The 26,184-nt window shown below is 51.9% G+C and overlaps 1 protein-coding gene across 3 annotated transcripts in view; it reads right to left on the bottom strand.

Moving 5' to 3' along the window:
• LOC144724476 (dnaJ homolog subfamily B member 6-B-like) overlaps positions 1-26,184 on the bottom strand; it is a 30,830-nt gene that overhangs the window by 4,311 nt on the left and 335 nt on the right. Inside the window, exons 1-5 of one of the 3 annotated variants that reach the window (XM_078603663.1) lie at positions 15,603-16,080; positions 3,703-3,784; positions 2,008-2,126; positions 915-971; positions 210-416 (exon numbers count right to left, since the gene is read on the bottom strand). In XM_078603663.1, coding sequence (XP_078459789.1) covers positions 210-416; positions 915-971; positions 2,008-2,126; positions 3,703-3,767 — 448 coding nt within the window. In that variant the 5' untranslated portion in view covers positions 3,768-3,784; positions 15,603-16,080. Of the gene's footprint in view, positions 1-209; positions 417-914; positions 972-2,007; positions 2,127-3,702; positions 3,785-13,551; positions 15,499-15,602; positions 16,081-26,184 lie in introns of those variants that run through there. The other 2 variants (XM_078603652.1, XM_078603671.1) reach the window with 2 other exon arrangements.

Genomic DNA, 26,184 nt, shown 5'->3' with positions numbered 1-26,184 from the left:
AATTCCTCTACCTGTGTCGAGGACTCTGTCTACCGTTTCATCTAATTTGCCACGCTGTTCAACCACCACCACCACACTGCAGGTCACAACAACACTCACACACACACACACACTCGAAGGTCGTCCACTCTTCACCGTTCAATAAAACAATCGCCAAATCGCTCGGTGGAGGAAGCGTGTGACGGCGGGGTGTGGTGTGGTAGGGGCACCTTTGGGCAGGAGGTGGCCCCGGGGGAAGCACGAGGGCTCGCCAAAGAAGTCCGCAAACGGGTCGCGCCCCCCGAAGAACTCGCGGAAGATCTCCTCCGCCCTCGTGAAGGTGAACTCTCCAAAGTCGCCAAAATCGCCAAAGTCGGCGAAGTCGCGACCTCCGCGACTCGGACGTGCCCGGCCTCCCGCTCCTCCGCCAGCCCGGCCTGGGGGAAACAAATCGGGTCAGGGAGCGATGACCGGGGTCGCCACCGGATCAACTTGTGTCGCAGCCGGGTCACAGAAGGCGCGGGACCCCAGGTAGCCACCGGGTCACGGGGCCGCCAGGGTACGGGTCGCGAGGTTACACTTTACAGAGTGAGGGTCAAAAGTCGCTGATCGGCCCAGCCTGCCGTAAACAATGGGTCGTGGGGTCACCTGGTCACCAGCGAGTTATACGATTACCACATCATTAGGTCATGATCATAGATCACAGGGTCACCAGGTCACTGCCAAAGGTTAGCAGGCTACCGGATCACCAGACAGTTGATTCGACTTGCGAGCGAAACTTGTACTGTACGGACCTGGCCGAGTGACCGTACGAGCCGCTCCAGAATTTGGATCGGGGTCAGGGGAGGCGCGTTGGCGCGGTTGGCATGGCCCTGGCACGAGGAATTGAATGGCGAATGGAGCACCCCTCCCGCCTGGGCCCCTCCACCACTCACCCGTCGAGTTCTTCACGCCCTCTTTGCCACCCCTGTCGAACGCTTCTCGCTTGGATTCTGCGGGAGGAAAAGGGAGGGGGGTGTGATGGGTGGGCGACAGGAGGGCTGACCATCGCCAAAGATCCGTTCCACCCGCGGGGGTGGCACCGATGCCCGACCTCACCTGGGACCCGAGTCTCGTGACTCTGGGTTGCGATCCAATTTGAGAGTCGACTCTCATTTTGTCGTCTTGGTTTTACCATCCTGTTGGTGGTTTTTAGATTAGTTTTTTTGAGTCTGGTTTGTACAATCTCATCTGTACCTCTCCGCTTCAAGCTTCTAACAAATTATCCAATCAACCTCCAATGTGGGGCGTGGGAAGTCCTTGCCGAAAGGTGGGAGGTCGCTAATTTTCAACCGATGTCCCCTCTCCCCCACGCATCCATGCTGGTCGGCTCATGACCTCCTCCCCGCCCTTGCTCCTCTACAGATCGAGCATGCCCACGGTCTGCACAGCGTCTTGACGAGTGCTCACGCGCAGACACCGCTACAAACACCCAAACCGCGTTGTGCTCTTGTGCTGCGAGCAGAGCTGCCCACACGAGACTCGACAGGTAAAACAAATGACACGACAGTTAAACAGAGTCAAAAACGAAAGCAATCGAGGCTCGAATGGAATCGTCACCGCGAATCGTGACGCTCCCCCCACTGGATGGACGGGAACCAGTGCATGCCACATGGCTACTCGGCAGCAGCCGGTACACCCGGAGAGTCCGCACCGATCAGCCGAGTGACGGCTGTCCCAATCGCACGCACCTCACCTCGCTCCAAACGAGCGAGTTTAACCCGGAGTGGCTCACTCGTTCGACGAACAGGAGACGGTGAGAGCGAGAGTGCCAGAGCCACAGTCGCGCACCGTCGCACGATCGGACAGCACGTCGCACGATCGGACAGCACGTCGCACGATCGGACAGCACGTCGCACGATCGGACAGCACGTCGCACGATCGGACAGCACGTCGCACGATCGGACAGCACGTCGCACGATCGGACAGCACGTCGCACGATCGGACAGCACGTCGCACGATCGGACAGCACGTCGCACAGTCACTCACTGTCAGAGAGCACGTCGTACGCCTCCGCGATCTCCTTGAACTTGCGCTCAGCCATCTCCTTGCTCTCCTTGCTCTCGGGGTTTTTGTCCGGGTGCCATTTGAGCGCCAGTCTGCGGTACCTGCACAGGATCATATCGTCATCATCATCATCACCGTAGCCATCGATACCATCGTCGTCACCATCACCACCGCCAATGTTTTTGCCAAAGGAATCAAAACCACCCTCATAATAATAACCGTCAACAGCCCTGGGAGGATTCACGCCATTATTCTGTACTCAGACCCCAGGTTATGTAGCCATTCAGCGATGTAGGCTGCGAGCTGTCGGACTGCTTTGAGGCCTCGGCCGTTCAGCGGGCTTCATGGGCAGGTGGCGGTGGACTGCGTGCTCCATCGTTTGTTCCGCTGCGCAGTCGGAGCAGTCTTTTATCTTCCACCTGTGCGGGAGACGAGCGCATCGGCCGTGCGACGACGTCCCAGGGCGACGGTTGATTGCGACGGTCCAAGGGATTTACGGGGAAGCAAGAGGCCAGGATGGGGCTCGCTTTGGTCTTGAAACGTGACAACGAAGCCATCGCCGTGGCAGTCTCAACGAGCACTTGGGGAGGGTCCTGCATTGAGGATGCCGGGCCATCTCGTACATTGTGTGGGATAAAACCCGATTATGTAGCCAATACCCACCAAACACACAAGGGAGTGGGGGGGGGAAGGGGCAACACTCAAAAATTCTGCACAGACAGATTCAAGAATCCCTCGCCGTAGCGCCACCTCACAGCCCCAGCTTAAACCACTTTGCATTGGCGCATGGTGTCCCTGCAGCTAGGCACTGCACAAACCACTCAACCCAGGCTTGGCCGAGTTTGAGATTGGGATGCTGTCGCGGCACACAGCGTTGAGAAAAGACAAGGCGCTCGTGCAATTGCTCCTTGTTGACGTGGAGCTGCTGCAATGTCCACATCTCCAAGGGGCCCCTCGCTCTCCTCATAACCGCACTGCGGCTCCCATCGTGGCTCCGCCGCAGCAACACACCGGCGTGCGAGAGAGCCGCACGTGTTCCAAAGGACGGTCTGCGGACAGCACGAATGCACTTCTGCGTGGACACGTTTGTCGTAGACTGAGATCGCATCGAGCGGAATGTAAATATTGTAGAAGGCCCTGCTGATGGGGCCATCATGTCCTTGGGGTAGATGGGACCCTCGGTGCATCGCTCCATCAGATATAAACTTTTTATAACTACACATATGCACACAACACATATATGCAACAGCTGTTGTCCGATAATAACTGATGGTGACGTTGTCATGGTGCCTGTACCAGGCTAGGTGCACGGCGAGGCTACGTGCAGCAGCGATGGCTTCCTGGCAGGTGCCCGTGGGACAGGCACAGGTGTTACCTTAATCACTTGTCGTCACACACACACACGACAAATATCCCCTGTGTATGAATGTTGCTAGCAAGAGTTTTTTTCTCCAGCGCCGGTGGGGGGGGGGGAAGCCATCCTGTGGAGCCACCGTACACACGGAGGGCGCGCTTCTCCTCCCGAAACGCGACCGCTCACGCCAATTCACCTTGGAATTTCGCCGGTAACTTTACCGCCCCCATCTTTATCCCAACTGCGTTATCGACATTGCCACGAGAGGATGAATTCACCCGGAAGGACTGCGGCAACCCCCCCCCCCTTTCCCTTCTACTCACGCTTTCTTGATTTCCTCCTGCGAGGATGTGGGCTGGATGCCCAGCACCTGATAGTAGTCGCCCATCCTGTACCACCTTCCTCCTAGCGGGGGGGGGGGGGGGAGGGGGGGTCACAGAGGGAAAGGCCGAGTCGCACGTTCGTCCACCATTGGGGCTACTGCGGGGCTACCTGCGCACGCTCGGTGGTGCGCCGACGATTCCTCCGCAGGCCGAGCGACGGCCGCAGCTCTGCGGTGCCCTGCAGGGGGAGGCCCCCATCTCAATCGTCCTCAGCAATGTTGTGCAACAATCGTTGTTGTGTAACAATCGTTGTTGTACAATGTTGTTGCGAGGGAGAAAGGACTCGTTCCGAAACCATTCATCACCGATGTAAGCCCACGGCCGGGAATGGAACTCGGGTCGGCAGGTTCATAGCGCAAGGCGCCAATCACTCCATCACCCCCCATTATCGGTCTCAAATTGTCACTCAAGTTTCCCGTGTGTACGCCAAGAAATGCTGCACCGAGTTCCCGCGGAATGAAACAAGCCAGCGCGCGCACGCATGCACACAGCGAGAGGCGGTGGTGACCCCCTACTGTGAAACACAGCGGTACCTTCCTCCGTGACGATCGCCTTGCGCCGTAGGACTGACAGCGCCGACACCAAGCAGAGTAAACGTGTTGATTGGAGGAGTTTGCTGTAGATTCACAATTTGCTCAGGGAAAGAAACAATGGTCTTGAAGCTGAACGGTCGCGAAGTGATAACCCCTGCTCACTGGGAATTTGATCGCACGATCCGTCGCCTAGTAGTGTACTTAATTATACATTGTAACACTTCACGACGTGATACAAAAAATGTTTTCCCAACTTTGAACACAAGCCTACCTCCAGCCAGCCAAAGTTATTTTTTTAAGAGTACAATTAAAATATTTCTAAAATAACCTAAAAATGATAAAAACTCACTGTATTTTGTCACTAATAATTATCACCGGCATGGGGCTATTTTAACAAAAATTATAATTTATTCGAAGAGTGATTTCAAAATTCTGCGTTGGAGCAGAATCTGTCACTGTCGGACGTTATTAATCCAGCATTTCCAGGGGGTCTTATGTGCAAGTATCGGTTATTCCGTAATCTTTCACTCAATTCCCAACTTCCTCAGGTGTTTAATTTCCATTTGCAGGACCCGGAACCCAACACCCTTATTATAGACGGCACACTCCGAACACGTTCACACCACGGCGGCGGGGGCAGCAGCACCGCCTCGGGAGAAGTACAGCTCGTGTAGGCTATTGGGGTCGTTCTTTGCCGAGGGTCACGGATGGGGCTCAGGGGTCAGGCGTGCCGAGCGGGCAATTCCGTGAGCCCGGGTCCGAATCTACGAATCTCAAAACTCCAAAAAATGTTTTACCAGGTAAGGCCCACGGAGCTGTATCGCTCCATGGGAGAGAAAGAGCCGTTCAAGCTGCAAACATCAAGGCGTCAGGGTTCGAACCCACAACCTCCTCCATGCCAGACGAGGTAGCCACCATAGCACCTGTGGTTAAAACCGGGTTCTCAAGTGCGGCTAGTTGATTGTCTCAGCCCACTCACCAATGACTGCACACAAAAAAAACATTAAATCTGGTTCTAAAACTAAATTTGGTAAAATTCCACCGTGATAGCCACTTCTGCAAGTTCCAAGAAAACATTTCTCTTTACGTGACACCGATGGCACAGATCACATTAATGAAGACTTTCTTTTAATATAAAGGGCAGGGGAAAAAATAATCCTCAGTCCCACCATGGTAATGTGGAATTTCCACCACTGACTCATGAGGCGGTAAAGGCAACAAGCACCGCCTGGATAATCGACTGGGCAGGGAGGCACCTTGGGGCGACACGGACGACATCAAAACCCTAATATCGCCCACCAAGTCTGCCCTGGCCCGATTGAGCGAACACCCTTCTCCCAAAATCCGCGGTAGAATTTACTCATTTACTGGACACCGCGTGATAAAAATTATCGTCACCACCACCAAGGCCACAAAGAAATTAGTTGAATTCCAAAGAAGATGATCGTACTTGCAGCGAGAGAGTGCACGGGAGTGCCAGCCACCGCAAAAATAAATCCCTCCACCGAGGTAGTCACCAAGTCAGCAGAGCGGAGGAACAGTGACGGCATCAGCCCTTGTAGGTCTCCGCTAAGCACACACGGCTCCGCTATCTCAAACTCTGAAGGTTGGGGGCCTGTGGCACTCTCTCTCTCTGGAGAGAGAGGCATACGTGGAGCTGGATCACATCATCAGCGTGCGACGCACATCACCATGACGCGCGCCCGGTACTGTCAGACCACAGAAGCTAAGCAGGTTTTAGCCTGGACAGCGCTTGTAATGGGTGGGGGGGGGCACAGTACGCAAGCTACCAGTACAATAGGCGGTGTGGGCAGCGTTGCGCAGCCTCTTCCCGCATTCCTCCCCCGTAGCCTTCGCACGACAGCGACCACCAACACCGGTAACCCACCCACACCGACGCCCCCATTCCCCCCATCAGAGCCTCACTGCCAACTCGACCGGACTACGACATAGGCACGTTGCCTTAGCAACGGCAGCAACAGGCTCAACGAACCGACTCGGCAAAAGCCCCAAAAACAGGAGGAATATTTCCACAAACCCAACAAATGTGTCCTCTCCTTCCCGCAGCAACCGACGTAAATGAGCACGCGCGCGGAATGACTGGGCGATCGTTTCTCCTCCTCCTCCAGCGGCGGGGGGGGCGTTGTTTAGACGCAGCGAGATGACAACGCACGACCTGCTTACACGGCGGCAGCGGTGGGGGGGTATTAGGGAGGAGGGGAGGAGGTCTTGAGCCGTTCAGGAAAACGGGAGTCACGGGTTTGGTCACCGGCCGAGCAGCCGCCTCAATTATCCAAACTGCGATTTTACGTTGCACAATTTCCCACAAATCCGCTGAAGCCAGGGCAGACCGTGTCACGCTGGCCGGCTCCCCTCCGCTGGCCGGCTGCCCCGATTGACGCAACAGCCAGATGGGGGCAGGGGCAGCAGGTTTATTTTGCCACCGCGCAACTCTGCCAGAAGGGAGGAGAGCTGGCACGCGTGCCGGCCAACATCATCCTTCCAGGAACTGCAAATCCCCCTCGTCATCAACCTCGTCGCTACGTTTGCTGCGGCAGCGCGGGGAGCGGTTGTTGGTGGTGGGTCGTGGGAGTAGATGGTTGGTCGTAGTGGTGGCAGGGTTGGTGGGTGGCGGTGGTTGTGTAGGATGTGGGATGGGTGGGTTGTGGATAGCAGAGGTGGGACAAAGTCATTGTTATGCAAGTCCAAGTCGAGTCGCAAGTCATCAAATTCATGACTCGAGTCTGACTCGAGTCCAAGTCACATGACTCGAGTCCACATCTCATAGGTGGGACAAAGTCATTGTTATGCAAGTCCAAGTCGAGTCGCAAGTCATCAAATTCATGACTCGAGTCTGACTCGAGTCCAAGTCACATGACTCGAGTCCACACCTCTGGTGGATAGTGGTAGAGTGGTTGTGGATAGTGGTAGAGTGGTTGTGGTTGGTGGTGGAGGGTGGTTAGATCGTGGTTGGGGTGGTGGTGACTGTGGTGGCTGTGGCTCCAGCGTGCGGAGCGATACCGCATTCAAGCGGCGATCACATCACTCGTGCCGCTCTGCTGCAGCACTCCTCCTACCGTCTCCCCCCCCATCAACCCTCGTGGCGGCCGCACATCCTCGCCCCGTGCCTCCCCGCGCTTCTGCCGCTCAACCCGCTGGCGGAGAGCAACTCCCCTCCGCCTGCCAACATCTCCCACACGGACGGGGGGCGTGCGCGGGCTACCTGTGGCACCTCGGAGAGCCACAGCTCTACGTCCCAGCCCCTCTGTCGATCCACTGCCGGACGAGGGCATTCCCATGCCACCGTCAGTCATTCGCGCGGCAGGGTGGCAGCACAATGGTGACACTTGTGCCTCCGAGTAAGAAGTGTTTGAGTTGAATTCCCGACTGGGCTGCCCCTTTCCACGTGAGGTTTGTGTGGTTCTCTCCCAACGTTCTGCAGGCGTTGCCTACAGGTTCTCCAGTTTCCTCTCATAACTAAAACAAAACACAATCTCACCGGGAGCGGCCAAAGACAATCTCACCGGTAGCGGCCAAACGTGCCAATGCTAAAAACTTACCTGCAAATATCTCAATTGGGATCACACACAGCAGCAGCAGCGCCCTCAGCTGTGAAAACATGGCAAGACCCTCCTGAAAAAGAATGCTAAGACTCTAAAAGATTTTCCTGGGAAAACAAGTCGAATAATAATAATCAAGATGGGGTTGTTAGCCCATAATTAACCGCACTTACCAGCGTGGATCGAGCAGCAGGCCAACACCGCACTGCGCAGGATCTAGGCCAGTCACGTATCGGCAGTCCCAGGAAATCGTCACGGTTTGGGGTTCACTGTTCAATTGCACGATCAATGTGAATTTGCTCCCGTGGTTATATTTGGCTCCTCTGGTGGCCGCAGGGGTCGCACAAACCACTACGGATCGGGAAGCAACTTGTGCCGAAAACGGGCCACGCTTTGCCTTGAAAACACCGCAGCGCAGATGAACTGCTTGTAGTTGAGTTTCGTTTTTTGTCCTTCCTCCGCACCTCCAGTTAGCACGGTTGGCTATGTATGGTGCTAAAATTCAACATACATGCGTACTAACTGTAAAGAAGTTTAACATACATACATCGGCAGGTGCATGTCCAGCCTCCGCGCAGGACGAGGGGACACAAAAGTAGGCGGGGGACAGTGGCAGGTGCACCCCCTTGGATGAAGAGTGTTTACCGAGGAGGTCTCGAGGAGGGAGTCAACAGCACGGAGGGCTGCAAGAAGAAAGTTACAGATCCCGGGAGCAGCAGAGGAGAATGAGTGGCCTCCCACTGAATGACGGTCGACCGAGGGCTTTGATAGAAAGCCTTGGATGCTGGAGCAGAGAGTGCGTTGAGGAGTGGAGTGCGATGAGAGTGGAGTGCGATGAGAGTGAAGAGGTAGGAGAGTGTGTGGAGTGGAGGTAGTGCGAGACAGGAGGGGAAAGATGGACAATGGAAAGTCCATGGAGAGATTGCGCAACTTTGATATTGATTGCGGATCGGACTGGGAACCGGCATAGAGATGGGGCCACGTCTCCGACACCACTCGTCTAGCAGTGGTGCATGGACTTGAACGTCATTAAATTTTTGCGGCCAAAAACAGTCTACTTCTTTATTTAATTATTCAACAGCCACGATCTTCCCTGGTCAGCGTGCAATCAATTTGCTAAAAAAAAAATGTATTTTACAGTTTCTCAACTTCCTCTCGCTTTGTTGACCTTGAAGCATCATCCACACGCACCGCACGCAACATCATCGATGTCGTTCCGTAACCCTGGTAACTGTGCTGCCCTAGTTAGCGACGGCGGCATGCGGGCAACACCCAGAGGTTGGCCACCGTGGGGAAGGCACGGAGCCAGGCGGCGATGGTTAACGAGTCTCGACGAGCGTGCGGAGCTGCTTGAGGTGGGGAGGACACCGAGCCAGATGGCCGGTGTAATGAGACTCGGGCTGGACCTGGGGGTCAGGTGTCGGCGATGCAACAGCTGCAGGAACTCCAGCGGGAGGAAGGAAGCAATGGCAGACACGCGCTGGCCGCGGTGACCTCTCGACCTTGTATTTGTTACGCAAATGCAGATTGTTTTAATCTTACTCTTAGCCGATTGCTATTTTATAATATGTTTTAACTTGCATCTCTACGTTTCAACGTAGTTTGTTTGCTTGAACATTACGCATGCGAGTGCTTCATATCATGCGATATACATTACCTATTTTAAAATCAAAATTACGACTTTAAACTTGACATTGCTTAAAAACAACCGACTGCCGTTTGTCAGTTTACTGTTGGGTGCAGGACTTTCCAAACCATTGTTGGACATGAGGCTTGTTTGACCATACTTCACCACGCTGGTCAGCTCGGGTTGGTGAAGAGAAGGAGTGCCCAAGGACAGCTTCCGATATGACTAGCCACTGACGTGAGCCGTGATCATCACTCACTTCTACCTCCAGGTTCCAATTTTTCACGACCCAACGTAATCAGCGTCACTCGCGTGCGTCCCCGTTTTATTCCACAGCTCAGGTCTCGCTCGCCACACAGAGACGGCGCCAGACTCTCGTCTAGAAGCCGTCACGCCAACCCTTCACACGCTCCGCTTCATTTCGGCCGGCACGGAAAGTATTGCCGCGGCTGTTGTGGTGAATCAAATTGAATCGCGTCGGGAGCCCACTCGGGTTTGCAGATCGCGACAATCAAGAGCAGCACTGGTGAGCCGTGGGATGATCGCATTGAGCCGCCTAAGCCGCAGCGTCTGGGACTGGCCGGCAGGGCGAGGCGTTGGCGCAGCGGCGATGCAGAGATTCGCGGAGTAACGTCCACTCGGGCGCTTGCGCTGCACGCGTCGACGGTTCTGCAAGTCACATGCTGCCATTTCAGGCGAGATTGTCAATGAGGGGACCAAACCCGCTGATAAATCCCCATGCCGTGCAATCCGCTCCCAGACTCGGCCATGCATCGTCACCCATTACAGTGGCCCCGGCAAGCGCCCCGAATTTACAACCACGGTGAGTCTCCGCTACCAAACACGGTCCACGGTGAGTCTCCGCTCTCAAACACAACCACGGTGAGACTCCGCTCACACCAATCACAACCACGGTGAGGCTCCGCTCTCACCAAACACGGTCCCGGTGAGTCTCCGCTCACACCAAACACAACTACGGTGAGGCTCCGCTCTCACCAAACACGGTCCCGGTGAGTCTCCGCTCTCACCAAACACAACTACGGTGAGGCTCCGCTCTCACCAAACACGGTCCCGGTGAGTCTCCGCTCACACCAAACACAACCACGGTGAGTCTCCGCTCTCAAACACAACCACGGTGAGTCTCCGCTCTCACCAAACACGGTCCCGGTGAGTCTCCGCTCTCACCAAACACAACTACGGTGAGGCTCCGCTCTCACCAAACACGGTCCCGGTGAGTCTCCGCTCACACCAAACACAACCATGGTGAGTCTCCGCTCTCAAACACAACCACGGTGAGTCTCCGCTCTCACCAAACACAACCACGGTGAGTCTCCGCTCACACCAAACACAACCACGGTGAGGCTCCGCTCTCACCAAACACAACCACGGTGAGTCTCCGCTCACACCAAACACAACCACGGTGAGACTCCGCTCTCACCAAACACAACCACGGTGAGGCTCCGCTCACACCAAACACAACCATGGTGAGTCTCCGCTCTCAAACACAACCACGGTGAGTCTCCGCTCTCACCAAACACAACCACGGTGAGTCTCCGCTCACACCAAACACAACCACGGTGAGGCTCCGCTCTCACCAAACACAACCACGGTGAGTCTCCGCTCACACCAAACACAACCACGGTGAGACTCCGCTCTCACCAAACACAACCACGGTGAGGCTCCGCTCACACCAAACACAACCACGGTGAGGCTCCGCTCTCACCAAACACAACCACGGTGAGGCTCCGCTCACACCAAACACAACCACGGTGAGGCTCCGCTCTCACCAAACACAACCACGGTGAGGCTCCGCTCTCACCAAACACAACCACGGTGAGTCTCCGCTCACACCAAACACAACCACGGTGAGGCTCCGCTCTCACAAACACGGTCCCGGTGAGTCTCCGCTCTCACCAAACACAACCACGGTGAGTCTCCGCTCTCACCAAACACGGTCCCGGTGAGTCTCCGCTCTCACCAAACAAGGTCCCGGTGAGTCTCTGCTCACACCAAACACGAACCCATCAGGATACGTTTGCTTGGTCACTCAGCCGGGCCTACAGACTCGAGTCTGGCAGGTCTGCCGCACCCATCAGAGCCGGGCTGTAATCCATTACTCTACCAACTATTGTCTCCCAATGCTCCACTTAAATCTGATAACACAAGAGGTGGGGAGAAAAAGTCCCCTCCCCCTCTTCTCTCATGTGTAGCATAGGACGAGGTGATGGGCGAGGCTTTGTGATGCCATCGGCATCATCGGCAACGCCACGCGAGTTGTGGATTGCTGCAGGGGGTTGCCAGCCTTCGGCAATCTAATTCCGTCCCTGCTACACCTGCCCCTCCTCCCACCCCAATTCAATATCTGCCCCTGTGCCACCTCTAGTTGCTTGCGATGTGCATGGGTGAACACCCTTTGGCCTTCCGCTCCGGCATGGAACACTTCCTGCCTCTTCCTTTTCCCTGGGGCTGCCAAGCATCGGCAGATGCAGCGGGTTGCCGGGCTGTGCCCGTCAATGTGCATTACAAGCCGTGTGCCTGATGCTCCAGACAAGTAAGCCAAGAGACAGCCCAAATCATAAAATATGAAAAAGGCTTTCAACTGGATAACTAGACAAAGAAAGTCCAAGTGGATTCACTCTGCCAAACCCAGCAAGTGCGAGAGCTCATCTCACGTTTACAGACAACAGCCAGCGGTGGAAATTCCACATTCACAAGACAGAGCCAAGTTATCAAAAAACTACTCATGACTTCCCACATGGCAGTACTCAATGTATGCACCACAGAAGAGATGAAGGGCTGAGTTGACCCCTGAACCTGTATTTTAGCACTCAAAGTCTCAAATAGTCTGATGGCAGTCATTGCACCTACTTGGGTACCTGCCTAGGTATGCAGATGTGTGAGAAGCGAGGGAGGTGAGTGGGTATGCAGGCTGGCAACTGGCCAGGCCGGTTAGGTAGATTGGTGAGTAGGCAAGTAGGTGAGTGAGTAACCATTTGCACGCGTGTAGGTAAGCGAGTTGGTTAGTTGGTTGGTACGTGGTTAGGGCAAGCAGATAGGTAGGTGGGCAAGTAGGTAAGAGAGGACTAGGTGGGCAGATGGGTAGGTCGGTGTCTATATATGTAGGCAGACTGGCAATCAGTCGTTAAACCAGATTCCCATTCAAGATTATTAGGCCGCCACGTGGCTGAATCTAGGCCACGCATGTATTAATTGATCAGATCGCACCGTGCCAAGGGAGAACTGCCACATTGCCATACACACAACTGCGTAGTATTCACACACGCCAACAACACAGCCACGTTTCACGCACACCAATTACAAGACTCACCTAAAGCCTACAAACTGTTGGTGCAAATTCCGTTAAGCGGGCACCTTTTAAAGCCGGCATGGCGCACGAGGGTATGATGTGGTCACCACCACGCCCGAACGCATTTGTCTCACCAGTGATGATGTTTACGCACTATGCCAGGTACTCATTGAGGGCTTAGTCAACCTAAGCAAGGCTCAGGACCAATTTCCATGAATGGGAATCGAACGAAGGTCGCCAGGATGGTATTGCAGTGCCCTACCATACAATAGTTCTCACCGGGAAAAACTAATTTAAATTGAACACACACACACACACTCACTCGTGCACACGGACAGCACACAAAATCGGGCAATACGTTCAGATCTATGTATTAATAGGTGCTCGCTAACAGCACTTGCGGGTCATAATACTTGCAAGTAAACACTGGGGTGTCCTGATACTTACTACCCGTCTTTGTCTCACTCCCAGCTCACACAGTCATCGCCGCACTATACTGAACCGTACTAAATTTAGGCCGAATGGACCTAGGGGAGGCAACAGACCAAGTGTATTAAAATTGCTGGTTAATGTGAAACTAATTTATTGCACTGTACACTCTACTCATTTTAGGCCGAGCAGACCTAGGGGAGGCACGGAACAATTTTTATTTAAATCGCCAGCTGTGAATTTGACACCGCAGGCAGGAGTCAGGTGGCAGTGCACCGACCACACCACCACCGTCCCCAGAGCGTACAGGCCACACTCGGGTCAAGAGCTCACCAAGGCCCATCGCTTCCTTCCTTCTGCCCGACCCCAACCACAGACGTCTCAAGCCAACGTCGTCGTCAGCAGCAGCAGCAGCCGCCATCCACCCCCAGTGCGGGACGAAAGCCTCCTCCAACGAGACGTCGCCATCGCTCACAGCGATCCGCGGGGGCCCCGCACGCGGATTCCGTCGCTCCGTCTCCCACGGCGGCCGAGCGTCCCCTCGGGAGGGTCTCCACCACCTTTGGCTGCCACTCCGTCGCTAGTCTCGACCACCTGGCCAGGCTCCACTTCCCTCCCCACGGCGGTCAATGCGATGGATGTCGTAGAGAGAGCCACGTCTCGTCAGGGTTCTCCCCAGCATGTCGCGGCGTACCGACACGCATGTAATTACCACATTGTTCGCAGGGGCAGCTGTCACCCACGCCCTATGTAGCGACATAGCAACACACGCTCGCAGGCTCTCACATACAGCAGATACACATACCCCGCACACACACACATGGCCATAGGGCAGCACACAGATGCATGCACACATGACTCACATTCCCATACATAGACTCACTCAAATACAGCATGCAAACAGAACATGGTACAACACGATATACTTACACACGCACGCGCATATAGAGTTCAGATACACAACACACAGCGCACACACTATGTAGTCACATAAGGACAAAGAACCACACAGACTCCATACACATGTTCATGTTAAACTTAGACGAGTATATCGGCAAAGGTCCCCCGTGTAGCCTCCACAGTCTGTTGGGGCAAGTGCCGTGAGCGACAACCCACGAAGGCCGGCACGGCACACGAGGGGGTGGGTGGCAAAGCAGCCCGAACCAGCCGCCTTTGTCTCCCCAGTGATTAACGAACCACGGGTTCCCGTCACTCGCTGCGGGTGTCCGCCGTGACCGGGAACTGAACTCGGGGGTGACTGCGTTGCGCTAACCACTGCGCCACCGCTCCTCACCGCCGACGAGATTCGAGCACACAGACCGAATTAAATACACAGAGCCATGTGTAGAGACAAAGGTGTCCCTATAGCCTTTAGCACGTTGGGGCAAGTGGTTAGCGAGTGGGTGGGCAACACGACGCCCGGCCGCCTTTGTCTCCCCAGTGTTGATGTTTACACAACCAGGACCGGTATTAGATATTCGTCACCGTTCTTGGCCGTGAGCGGGAATGGAAGTCCCTTCGCCGGGCTCCGATCAGTGCAGCGCTAAGCACTGCGCCACCGCTCCTCACATACTTATAAATAAACACACAAAGACGCGCACACACACACACCATCCATAGACACGGACACAGACACACACACACACAGACAAATACACACACACAGAGACAGATACACACACACAGAGACAGATACACACACAGAGACACGGACACACACACCATTCATAGACACGGACACACAGACAGACAAAAGACACACACACAAGACACACACACAAGACACACACACCATTCATAGACACGGACACACAAACACAGACACACACACAGACAGAGACACACACAGACAGAGACACACACACACAGACACACAAACACAGACACACACACAGACAGAGACACACACACAGACAGACACAAACACAGACACACACAGACACGGACTCCGCACTGAGCAGGCGGACGCGCAGCTCGCGACGCGTACCAAGTTGCACAAAGCTCCCCCGTGTAGCCTCTCACAAGCTGCCGGGCAAGTGCCGTTCACAAGTAGCAGCGCCGGTAAAGGCCGGAACGGTACACAGAGCTCGAAACCAGAACTACGCCCGGCCGCCTTTGTCTCCCCTCCCCCCAGCGACGGTGTTTAATACACACCGGACCTGGTACGGTACTCGCTTTAATGTCCGAGTCGACCTACGTGCAGACCGTCACGCGCAGACAGCGTTGCTCTGTCACTCCCCGACGTGGCTATGTGTTGCTTCAACTCGTCAACTATCCACGGGGTGAGGTGAACACGCACGTTGACAACACGGCGAACAGAGTGCGCCTCACCTCGTCCGTCCCACCTCGTCCGTCTCCCCCCTCCCCTCCATTCATTCCCCTACCTCGGTCGGTCTCCCAGCAGCAGCGCAGCAGCAGCCCCCAGCTCGTGGCCGCTCCTCGTCGGCAAGTTCCGTCAACACGAGCCGCTTCGGCAATCTCCGCTGAAATTATCACGAAGGCGTTCGGCAATTTCCGGAGGAAATGGCCGAGATGCACCCGAAAGGCGTTCGGCAATGTCCGTCAACGCTCGGCGGGTTTCACACGAAGGCGTTCGGCAATTTCCGTAAGAGCTGGCCGAGCTGCACCCGAAAGGCGTTCGGCAATCTCCGCGAACGCTCGGCGGGTTTAACACGAAGGCGTTCGGAAATTTCCGGAGGAGCTCGCCGAGCAACCCCCGAAAGATGTTCGGCAATCTCCGTAAAATCTCCGGCTGGTTGAAGACGAAGGCGTTCGGCAATTTCCGGAGGAGCTCGCAGATATTCCTTGCGATTGCGTTCGGCCGCCAATCTCCGCTTTACAATCACCTTGCTCTCCCGAAAGGGCGGTTCGGCAACGTTCGTTAATCTCCGGCCGCGCGCCCGCCGAATAACGTCGCGCTCGCGACAGGCGGTTCGGAAATGCTCGGGTGTCACGCGCCGAGTTGGCCCGAAGGCGTTCGGCGATTTCCGGCAGCGCTCCCGCCGAGCGGACTCGAGGGTGTTCGGCAATTTCCGCGCGTGGGGCTGTGGGGCTTGGACCAGGAGGGAGGAGGAATCGTGATGATGATGTATTTATTAAATGTATTTATTAAATACATCATCATCACGATTCCTCCTCCCTCCTATTTATCCTGGAGGAATCCGACGAGCTATAAAGCTCTTTTTAACATAGGTTTCAGTAGAGGCTGGTCGAAACGTTACAACAAATAATAAAACGCACAACATGAGTGCAAATTATGGATAAACAAATCACTTGAAACCCCTACAAATAAAACAAAAATGTGTTTAGCTTACTAGGTGAGGGCCCACTGAATAATGATGAGGTGGGGGGGCGCTGGTTGAGTGTCGGGGTCAGTCCGGGGCGGTTCGCGATGGGACGGAGCGAGTTAGTCGATCCCCGTGTGCCGCACGCTCTGTGTCGTGGCCGCCACGCTCAACTTATCAGCCGTGATCGACCCGCTGCTTGCCGATGGATGGCCTCTTCCACATCGTCACATCGCCACACGGTTGCTGCGATGCCACGCAACCTGATTCAACCGCTCCATCTCCGCGGAGGAAGGAGCCCTCGCGGGCCCGCTCCAGTGCCACCGTCACTCAGCCAAGGACGAAGAGGCATCGATTAGAACAACGTCGGTGGTATCGAAAATAGCAAATCTAAACGGCATGGCTGTTGTCGGGCCATCAGTGAAGCATCAGCAAAGGGCCGCCTACCATGAAATTCACTTCCACCCTCTACAGTCTACAATGGACCCATCAGGAGCAGTCTTTCTTTAAATCAAGGAACTTCAAACGGGAGGAGGCGGGGTCGGCGTTTAGTTTTGGTGTGAAATACATCGGAACCGAAACCACGACGCTCCGATGTGAGAGGGGCCAACTTCTTGCTGTCACGTACACCCTCACTATTTCGTGTTTCCCTCTTCGTCCGTTTCCCCCGTTAGAAGTCCACTCCTTCTGTGGTTTAGAGCGATAAACTTCTCTGCGTGCATTGCCTACCTTCTATGCAGCGTCCGTTACAATCGCCTGCTTTATCGTGAGAGTGCTGACATCCATTTGATCATTTCTGCTTCTCGAGGGATTTAAATGCGTTGCTTGGATTCGTTTTCTGAATTCTCCCATCACCTGGACTAGATTTGTTTTATGTTAATTGCCTTGTTCTTGCCTGTACCGTAATTAACTTGCATTCACTAGGGCATTTTTGCGAGCGTGACCTGCGTCTCACCACCATCGTTGCAATCGCTTATCTTGAATTAGCCGGGCGGTGGTCGCTATGCCCGTGGCCTGTAATCCAACACTGTGGAGTTAGAAAGGGTTGGTGTGAAACTCCCTTCCTGTGGGCGTCCGTGTGCTATACCCTGGCTCGCCAGGAAAAGGCAGTAGAGCAAGTGGACTAATCGCTATCCATTCGCTCTGTACGGGGATAGCGTTGCCCCCTCGCGTGCGTGTTTTTTTTGTTTTCTCCGAATGCTCCGGTTACCTCCCACTTGTATAATAAACACGCATTCATGAATTGTCTGGCACCTTCATTAAAAAAAAGGTGCCAAGCAGAGGCATTGCTGACATTCTGGTGTTTTTCTATATAAGCAAGGTAATTTTTATTTCTAATGTCTTAATTTTGTCTCCTCCACGTTCATTATCTGGACAATTTTTTTTATAAAGTGCTAAAGATTATCTTCACATCCCTACTGACTGCAAATTCTGACATATCCTCTACCTCTCCCGCGCCACACTGAGCAACGATCAGCTCCTCTCTGCTCCCCTTCCCTCAGTTTGCATTCAAGTCTCCCACTAACGATGCAGTAGGTTTAACCATTATTTACAAATGTGAAAATGTCTTCATATATTTGTTAAATAACACGACCCACAGCATGTGCTATGAACAAGGACCATTGCATAAAATATTGCCCATATATATTGTTTTATTTGAAGGCAGTTCTATTCAGTTCTCGTGTATGTAAGAAATATGTTTCGGAGATCAACGCAAATGTCAAGGTCTGTTAGCCACGTGAGGGATTTAGGAGAGCGTCCGTGTCCTTTTGCTGTGCCTCCATTGAAGGAGCACAGACCACAGTGGTTGACTTTGTGGTTGTAGGCCAGAGTTTGGGTTGCGTGGCTACAATCTCACCACTGTGGCTTGTCATTCATGAAGGAGACGTGCGCATCGGCCTGTTGATGTCATGATGCGGTTAATGGCTCCACTGGTGTCTTCGAGGAGGAATGTCTGGGTCTCGAATGAGGAGGTGTTTATTCTGGACGTCCACATTGTTCCACGATGTTCGCACAACAGAAGCAGCGATTTTACGGATATGGGTGAGATTCTAGGATGGTGACTGCAGTGCGATCCCAGAAGGGGGATTTGGGACTTAAGTTGGCAGCCAGGTACATTGGTGAGGTCTCGGTTGATGGGTAGGTGGTTCATCTTCTTGGTTCTTTCGGTAAAGTCACGTAGACCTGGTTTTCACCTGAGGACGGCTGCTTGCGTTGTGGCCGAAACGTCGTGAGAATAATTTTATTATGTTTTATTTTTATTATTTTATTACTTCCCTTCTACGTGACTTTACCGAAAGAACCAAGAAGATGAATCCCTGCAGTCACGAAAGCTTTAAATCAAAAGGGTAGGTGGTTGTCATTCAACAAAAAAACGTGTAAACTCCCTTGCTGTTTGAATGTCACTGTGGATATTTGGTTGCACAAAGTTTGCCAGAACAGGTAATGTAATTGACGATTATATTGAGTTTTTTTTTATTGTGATTGTGCACCATTGCCAATGCAGCAGCATCACCAGATAATTAGTTTCAAATATTTGGTTTCCTTTGCATTTTCATTCATTGTTGTTGGGTCGCAGTTTCTTGTGATCAACATTTTTATTGTGCTCTGATGTTACTGAATAATCAGTTTCTATCCATGTACGTCGATTTATAATTTAATAGGCTACACAAAATAACCAGCATCGTGTTGCAGAGACTATAAGTAACACAATACATAATGTATTTCCTTCCCATATACTGTACGGCAGCATTGTGTAATGCTGTTTATGACCAACGAAAGAAAATGCTAATCTTCTGTGAGCTCTCTGCTCTTGGAGTAGAGTCACTGCCCACACTGTTTGCTTGTTATAGGCCATGGGCCGAGTTCACCTTTTAATTTAGTGGCTAAAATGCATCACGTGACCTCGGCAATTTTCTCCATTTAGTTTGGAGACATCGGCGCAAACTTTCACCGGAAAATTAGACCTCAAGAGAAAAATTGGTTTCAACTTAAAAGGAAACGTTCATGATTATTGACGACAGCGGTGAAATATTTCTCACCCTTAGCAACCGCGTTGCTCTCAGTACAGTCCCCCCCCACCCCGCATTTGTGTTTCGAGGTAAAGGAGTCGTGTAATTGGATCATCCCCCTGCCATTGCATGATTTAGGGAGCTGCGAGTGCCAGAAACGAAAAGCGGCCAAAGCTGAAAAGGTCACCCGATGGATGAGGAGGAGGGGAGCAACCATGCCGTGGAGCACGCTAGACACTCAAGTCGTATCTCTACCACTTGGGGTTTTACCAGTTGGGCTGTGCATATATCGCATGTAAATTCAGGTTGTAACGCATGTCGTTTAGCATGATCTGGACATAACGCAAACAATAAGTAACAAGCCAACCAGCCACTACTGTTAATCCACGGTGGCGAGATGTTATCTCCCTCGGCTGGTATGGAGGAGGTCGTGGGTTTCATCCTCACCCTGACCCCTGTATATATGGAGTTTGGATGTTCGCCATGTGGTCGTGTGGATTTTCTCCGTGTCCTCCGACTTTTCCCTCCACATTTAGAAACATGCGTTTAGAGTATTTGGCTGCTATAAATTTCCACATGATAAGCCACTTCGTTGAGCTATCATTTGTGGCCAGGTCGCTTTTGAAAAAGCGCTATATAGCTCAGTGGGCCTTACCTGGTAAAATAATGTAATAGTTAACAATCTTAATTTTAGAACTTTCGTGACTGCAGGAATTATTATTTGGTTCTTTCGGTTAAGTCACGTCTAAAGATAAAATAATAAATTAAATTAAATAATAGAATACGACGTTTCGATTGCAACACAAGCAATCATCATCAGGTATAATGAAATAGCGACATAATATCTAACCAGAAAACTATAGACAGACATATTAGCAGACAGATATCACAAGATACATACATAGCGAGAGCAACACAGGTGACAGAGAGGGGTGATCGTCTCTGTGGGGTGGCCTTAAATAGACAGAGGGGGGGCGGAGGCAGAGAGAGGGAGGGGGGTTAGAAAAAATTAGCATATCAATGAGTGGTCCAAAAGAAAACGTGGTGCTGCGAGTACGATGGCACAGCGTAATCAACCAGGCTATGCGTTAATTGTGTGTTGACCGACCCTCTGTGTTGTATTACATTACATTTCGATATTTTACTAGGTTATTTAATTTTAGTGTGTCTTTCTCCTGATTTTCAGGCTTGCTTGCTGTGCCATCGTACTCGCAGCACCACGTTTTCTTTTGGACCACTCATTGATATGCTAATTTTTTCTAACCCCCCTCCCTCTCTCTGCCTCCGCCCCCCCTCTGTCTATTTAAGGCCACCCCACAGAGACGATCACCCCTCTCTGTCACCTGTGTTGCTCTCGCTATGTATGTATCTTGTGATATCTGTCTGCTAATATGTCTGTCTATAGTTTTCTGGTTAGATATTATGTCGCTATTTCATTATACCTGATGATGATTGCTTGTGTTGCAATCGAAACGTCGTATTCTATTATTTAATTTAATTTATTATTTTATCTTTAGACGTGACTTAACCGAAAGAACCAAATAATAATAGTTAACACTCACACTGACTCTAGCCCTAACCAACTAGCCAACAGCCACTATCACGAGCTTCCTGCTGATCCTCATACGAACCCCTAACCCTACCTCTGCGCCCCCTGTTCACATTTTGTTAATTTGAATTTTTTTCGTGCGATCACATTTTTCTTGGCCACAAACCCCACTTGTGGCCGATGGGGTGGTGGTATTAGAATCGATCTTCACATCACACGATGTCGTTCTGCTTGCCAATGGTAATTTATGAGTGCAAGTCCTGTAAATGCCCTCACCCTGTGCGCTCCATTTTAAAGCGTATCTCGTCTGCTAATCAGCGAGCCCAAAATATAAATCTCGTGCCAGCAAATTATCCAGCCATGTGTAATTGCTCGTCTAAATAATTCAGTGACATCGCAGGAATACAAAGAGGTTTATGACTGTCCGCATCAGAAACAAAAGGTTATAAATAGGAGGTGATGTGAGCCGTAGAGTTTTATGAATCTGACCTATGCCCAGCGCACGGCATGTATGCCAATCTAACAGGACCAAAACCCTCAATTGAACAGTATTTCGACATGTTGGGACAAATCCTGTTAGCGAGCACCTATTAAGACCAGTATGACACACGTGAGTAAGGTAGTGGTCAGCGCATACGACCAGTTCCACGCCCGGCAGGATTTGCCTCTTATGGCTGTGTGTTGACAATTCAACACACGACACCAAATACTCATTTCGGGCTGAGTGGACTTAGGGTGAGGCTCATACTTAATGAAAATAATGTTAGCAGTGTTTTGCACGGACAGAATTTGAACTGAGGTTGCCTGGATTGTAGCACAGTGAGCAAACCAATGCAACACCAGATGTAAGAATGTATACAAAGACATTGATCCCCTGTAAAGCCTTTAACAGCCTCTTGGTGCAATTGCTAATAGCGAGTAGCACCTATGAAGGCAAGGTACATCGTGGCCAGCACCACGTCCGGCCGCCTTTGGCTCTCCAATGCTGATAATAATTTTGTCTCTTAAAGCGCCTTTCACCCGGAGGTCACAAGGCACTGTGCAAAACACGCACACACATTTACACATCGCACAGGTACTAATTTCACGCTAAGTCGACCTAGGGGAAACCCAGGACCGGTTCAGATAACTATCAATACTACTGGCACCGGGTACACGTTTGGGGTGCTTCCATGGGCGGAGTTGGGGGGGGTGCAACGCCCCCCCCCCCCCACAAACTGGACACCTTTATTAATTTCAGTAGTTTACAATTGAGATTAAATTATATACATCCGCGATTCATAATGTGAGGGACAAAGCGAACGCGTGCCCCCAACCCCCCAAGTATAGAAGTCAAACTCCGCCTATGGGTGCGTCTTAGTTTCAGGAGCGGCGTCTGTGAGCGTGCCCGTGGTGTTGGTTTATCCCAGTCGGGCCACCTGAGTCAACCTTCGTTACTTTTACGGCGCTTTATCACTTGTGCCTGTGCCTCGTGATTTTACAGGGTGCTTCAAAGAAACGTTAACACTTACATGGGACTATCGTTTTTATTGGAAAAAAGAGCGAATAATACACTGTAATACACTGTAACATGAGAACAAATGTATGTTAATAGCTTCAAAAAGTCAAAGAGTCTCCACTTGGTATCCATCATTGTCAACACACGCCTGGAATCTTCTCCAGGTGGTCTCCAGAGTCCGGAGGCACATTTCTTGTGGCATTGTAGCAAATTCTCAGAAGTGTTAACATTTTTTTGAAGCACCCTGTATTTACACAAGCTCTTCAAACAACACACGGATGTTTGTTTTTACAGCCATTCTCTGGATTCCCCCTAGGTCCACTCAGCCTAAAATGAGTATTTGGTTTAAAGACATCAGGAACGGGGAGACGGAGGGAGACGCCTGTTGCAGGCCACACAAACGCCACTCCTCAATGCGTGCCTTGTCTGCCTTGATAGGCGCTCGCTAACAGCACCCCCCCCTACGGTCTATGAGCCGGGAGCTTTGTCTCTGACTGGGCTCTGAAGGTCACATCGGACCGAGGGACCGTAGCCCACCCCGTGTTGTGTCAGGACGATTTCCCGTCGGCTCCGGATGAACAGCACCGCGTGTCCAGCCACACATTGACAGCGAGCTGCTGCTGCTGCCGCCTGGAGCACGCACCAAAGACAAAGATCCCCCGTGTATCCTTCACAGACTGTTGCGGAAAGTGCTGTTCGCGAGCACTTATTAAGGCCGGCACGGCACACGAGGGGGTGGGTAGCTAACACCACGCCCGGCCACCTTTGTATCCCTAGTGGCGATGTTTACACACCTCATCAGGTGCTCATTTGAGGCTGAGTCGACCTAGGGCTAACCGCTCCCCTACCGCTCTCCATACACCCCACACTCTGCACCACACACACACGAGCCCGTACCATGAACATGGTGTGGTGCAGAGTGGTGTGTGGTTCAGGGTGGGTGGGCTGTGTGGTGTAGGCTGGTGTGGTGTGTGGTTCAGGGTGGGTGTGCTGTAGGGCTGTGTGGTGTAGGCTGGTGTGTGGTGCAGGCAGAGTGGTGTGTGGTTTAGGGTGGGTGTGCTGTGTGGTGCAGGAAGAGTGGTGTGTGGTTCAGGGTGGGTGTGCTGTAGGGCTGTGTGGTGGTGTGTCGTGCAGGCAGAGTGGTGTGTGGTTCAGGGTGGGTGGGCTGTAGGGCTGTGTGGTGTAGGCTGGTGTGTCGTGCAGGCAGAGTGTGCAGTGAGTGAGTGTGTAGTGAGGATCACATCGCAATGCGCTGCACTAATGAGGTCCCCGGGCTCCTCACATCTTGTGCAGATTCAAGGGCTCTCACCTGGATAAATAAAGCATTTGGTGCATCCATTAATAGACTGCACACTCACACGATCCACAACGTCGCGTCCTGTCATATCAGCCATGGTCTATCCACTGCTGACGGATTCCCGATGCAATCAGTCCATCTAGCTCAGGCACATTGGCTGATTGTATCGCTCAATCTCCGTGGTGGATGTGATCAGTCTCGACCACTGGCGCTCATTCCTCCGAGTTGCACGGTCGGCTACGTACGGTGCGAAAGAAGTTCAACATACATACATTCCCTTCTAGCCGTGACGTTCAAATATCAACTGGCCACTGATTTTAGCCGTGGCCGGAAATCGAACTCGGGTGAGGTTGGGTTCTAAAACGCAGTGCGTAAACCACGGCGCCACCGCTCCCTCTGTATTCGCATCAAAAGCTTTTGCGACTCCAATTGTAGTACAAGTCCACTCGCTTAACGTGCACACGCTATAGTGTCTTATACATCAAGATCGTGAGATATATACGTCAACAATAAAAAAAACCCATTAGTTAATGATAATTCAAACATTGGTATTCCGCTATTATTATAGTGCAAGGCTATGGCGTCTGGAGTCATCTCACAGTAGGGGCGATGTCGCTGCTGCTGCTGCTTCTGCTGCTCCGTGTGATCCCGACTCTATTAGATTCACGTCGCGGGATCTTTAACGTCCACTGTAAAGCAGACGGCTTGTATGTGTGGTGAATGCGCCTGCAGTAATAACTGGGGCGCCCTATCGTATTCTGACCACGAGCCTCTGCAATCAACGGCGACTGCCACTTTATGGGCAAGTCCACAGTGGTTGCTCTATGGACAGACTCGTGCCCGCCATATGAACGTTGAATTTCCACAAATGGCTCCGGTTGTAAATTGACAATAAGCACCACCCATACAGATTGCATTTGGAAATCACTTGTTGGACGTGTGAAGGTTTATTTTGTGCATTACGCTCTGCAGCCAGCCGCGTTTACATTTTTAAAAATGTACTCTACATATGTAAACTATTAACTAAAAAGCTAAACTATACAACTAAACTATTTAAACCAGGCATAACGTAGAAGATGCCAACGGCTGATATGCTATGCCTGCACGTGTACATGGCGTGCATATTTAATGGTTGCGTTTATTAAATGGGCACGGGCGCACATCCATTCCTATACATTATTCATACGACCCAGTGTGAGATTCTAAATTACTTTCGTCGTCGTGCACATTGAAAGTGATGTAGCTGTATAGGAAAGAGAAATACCACTCTTGTTTTAGATTACTTGAAGATGACAATCATCAGCCATGGTCAATCCACTGCTGGATGAGTTTGTCGCCACCAACCCTGATGCTGCGATATCACAGAAAGTGCAATACGCGAATACAAAGTGAATGTCTGTGTCCGTTATGTGTGTCCAGGAAAGCGTCATTGAGTCTCAAAGACTATATTTCACTCTTTCTCTTCTATGTGCCGTGTACAAGGACCGTTGCCCGAAACGTCGCCTATTCTATATTTTTCATGCCACAGTATTATTGACGAGTGTGTTCAGTGTTTTTTGAGCATGGACCTGCGTGGAGATGTTTGGGAAATGCCTCCTTGAATATCTTTGCATCCTGAAGTAATTGAACGGTCTCGAGTGAAAGATATTATTTATAATGACGAGTCTTTGGAAATGTATACGTAATATATGAAAACCATGATACATCTGGTGCACAGTACGGTACACATGCCTGTGAATAGTATGAGCAATTCAGCCGTGTTATTTGTAAAATCACTGCTTACTGAGCACAGACCCACAGGACCAAAACTGCAATCTGCCAGCAAGAAATCCAACTATTAGAAGTATAACTTACTTCAGGGCAGCCCGTCCTACAGACGAGGTTATCTTCCCCATATGATCAGTCCCTTTTTCTCAACGCTTCTCGCCTAACTGGTTTCTCTTGCCATGTGGTCTTCCTCTCTCTTCTTGGCCACTCTCAAAACTCACCAGACACCTCACCACTTGGTACACACGGCAAGATACATAACTAGTAAAAGTAAAATATGAGTGAACAGGTTTCTGGAATTGATAAAGATTATATCCAAAGACCCAAAGAATATTATATCGCTTGGGAAAAGAGATGAGAGGAGGGGAATTCCAAACTTGAGGATGCGAAGAAAGCAAAGCGGCCCGGAGTGTTGGTGTGTGGTTGAACAGTCGTGTGGATGCGACGACGACGACGACACAGTCTGATGGCCCTCGACAGGGGTGGAGGAAACAGAGTGGCATTCGTGGCAAGGGTCACCCATCTCGTAGCGGGGTCACCCGTCTCGTAGCGGGGTCACC

The sequence above is a fragment of the Lampetra planeri genome, chromosome 2 (assembly GCF_965212315.1).
Source record: "Lampetra planeri chromosome 2, kcLamPlan1.2.h2, whole genome shotgun sequence".
NCBI lineage: Eukaryota > Metazoa > Chordata > Hyperoartia > Petromyzontiformes > Petromyzontidae > Lampetra > Lampetra planeri.
Note: the sequence above shows the minus strand (reverse complement) of the source record. Positions and strands in the feature narration are given on the sequence as shown.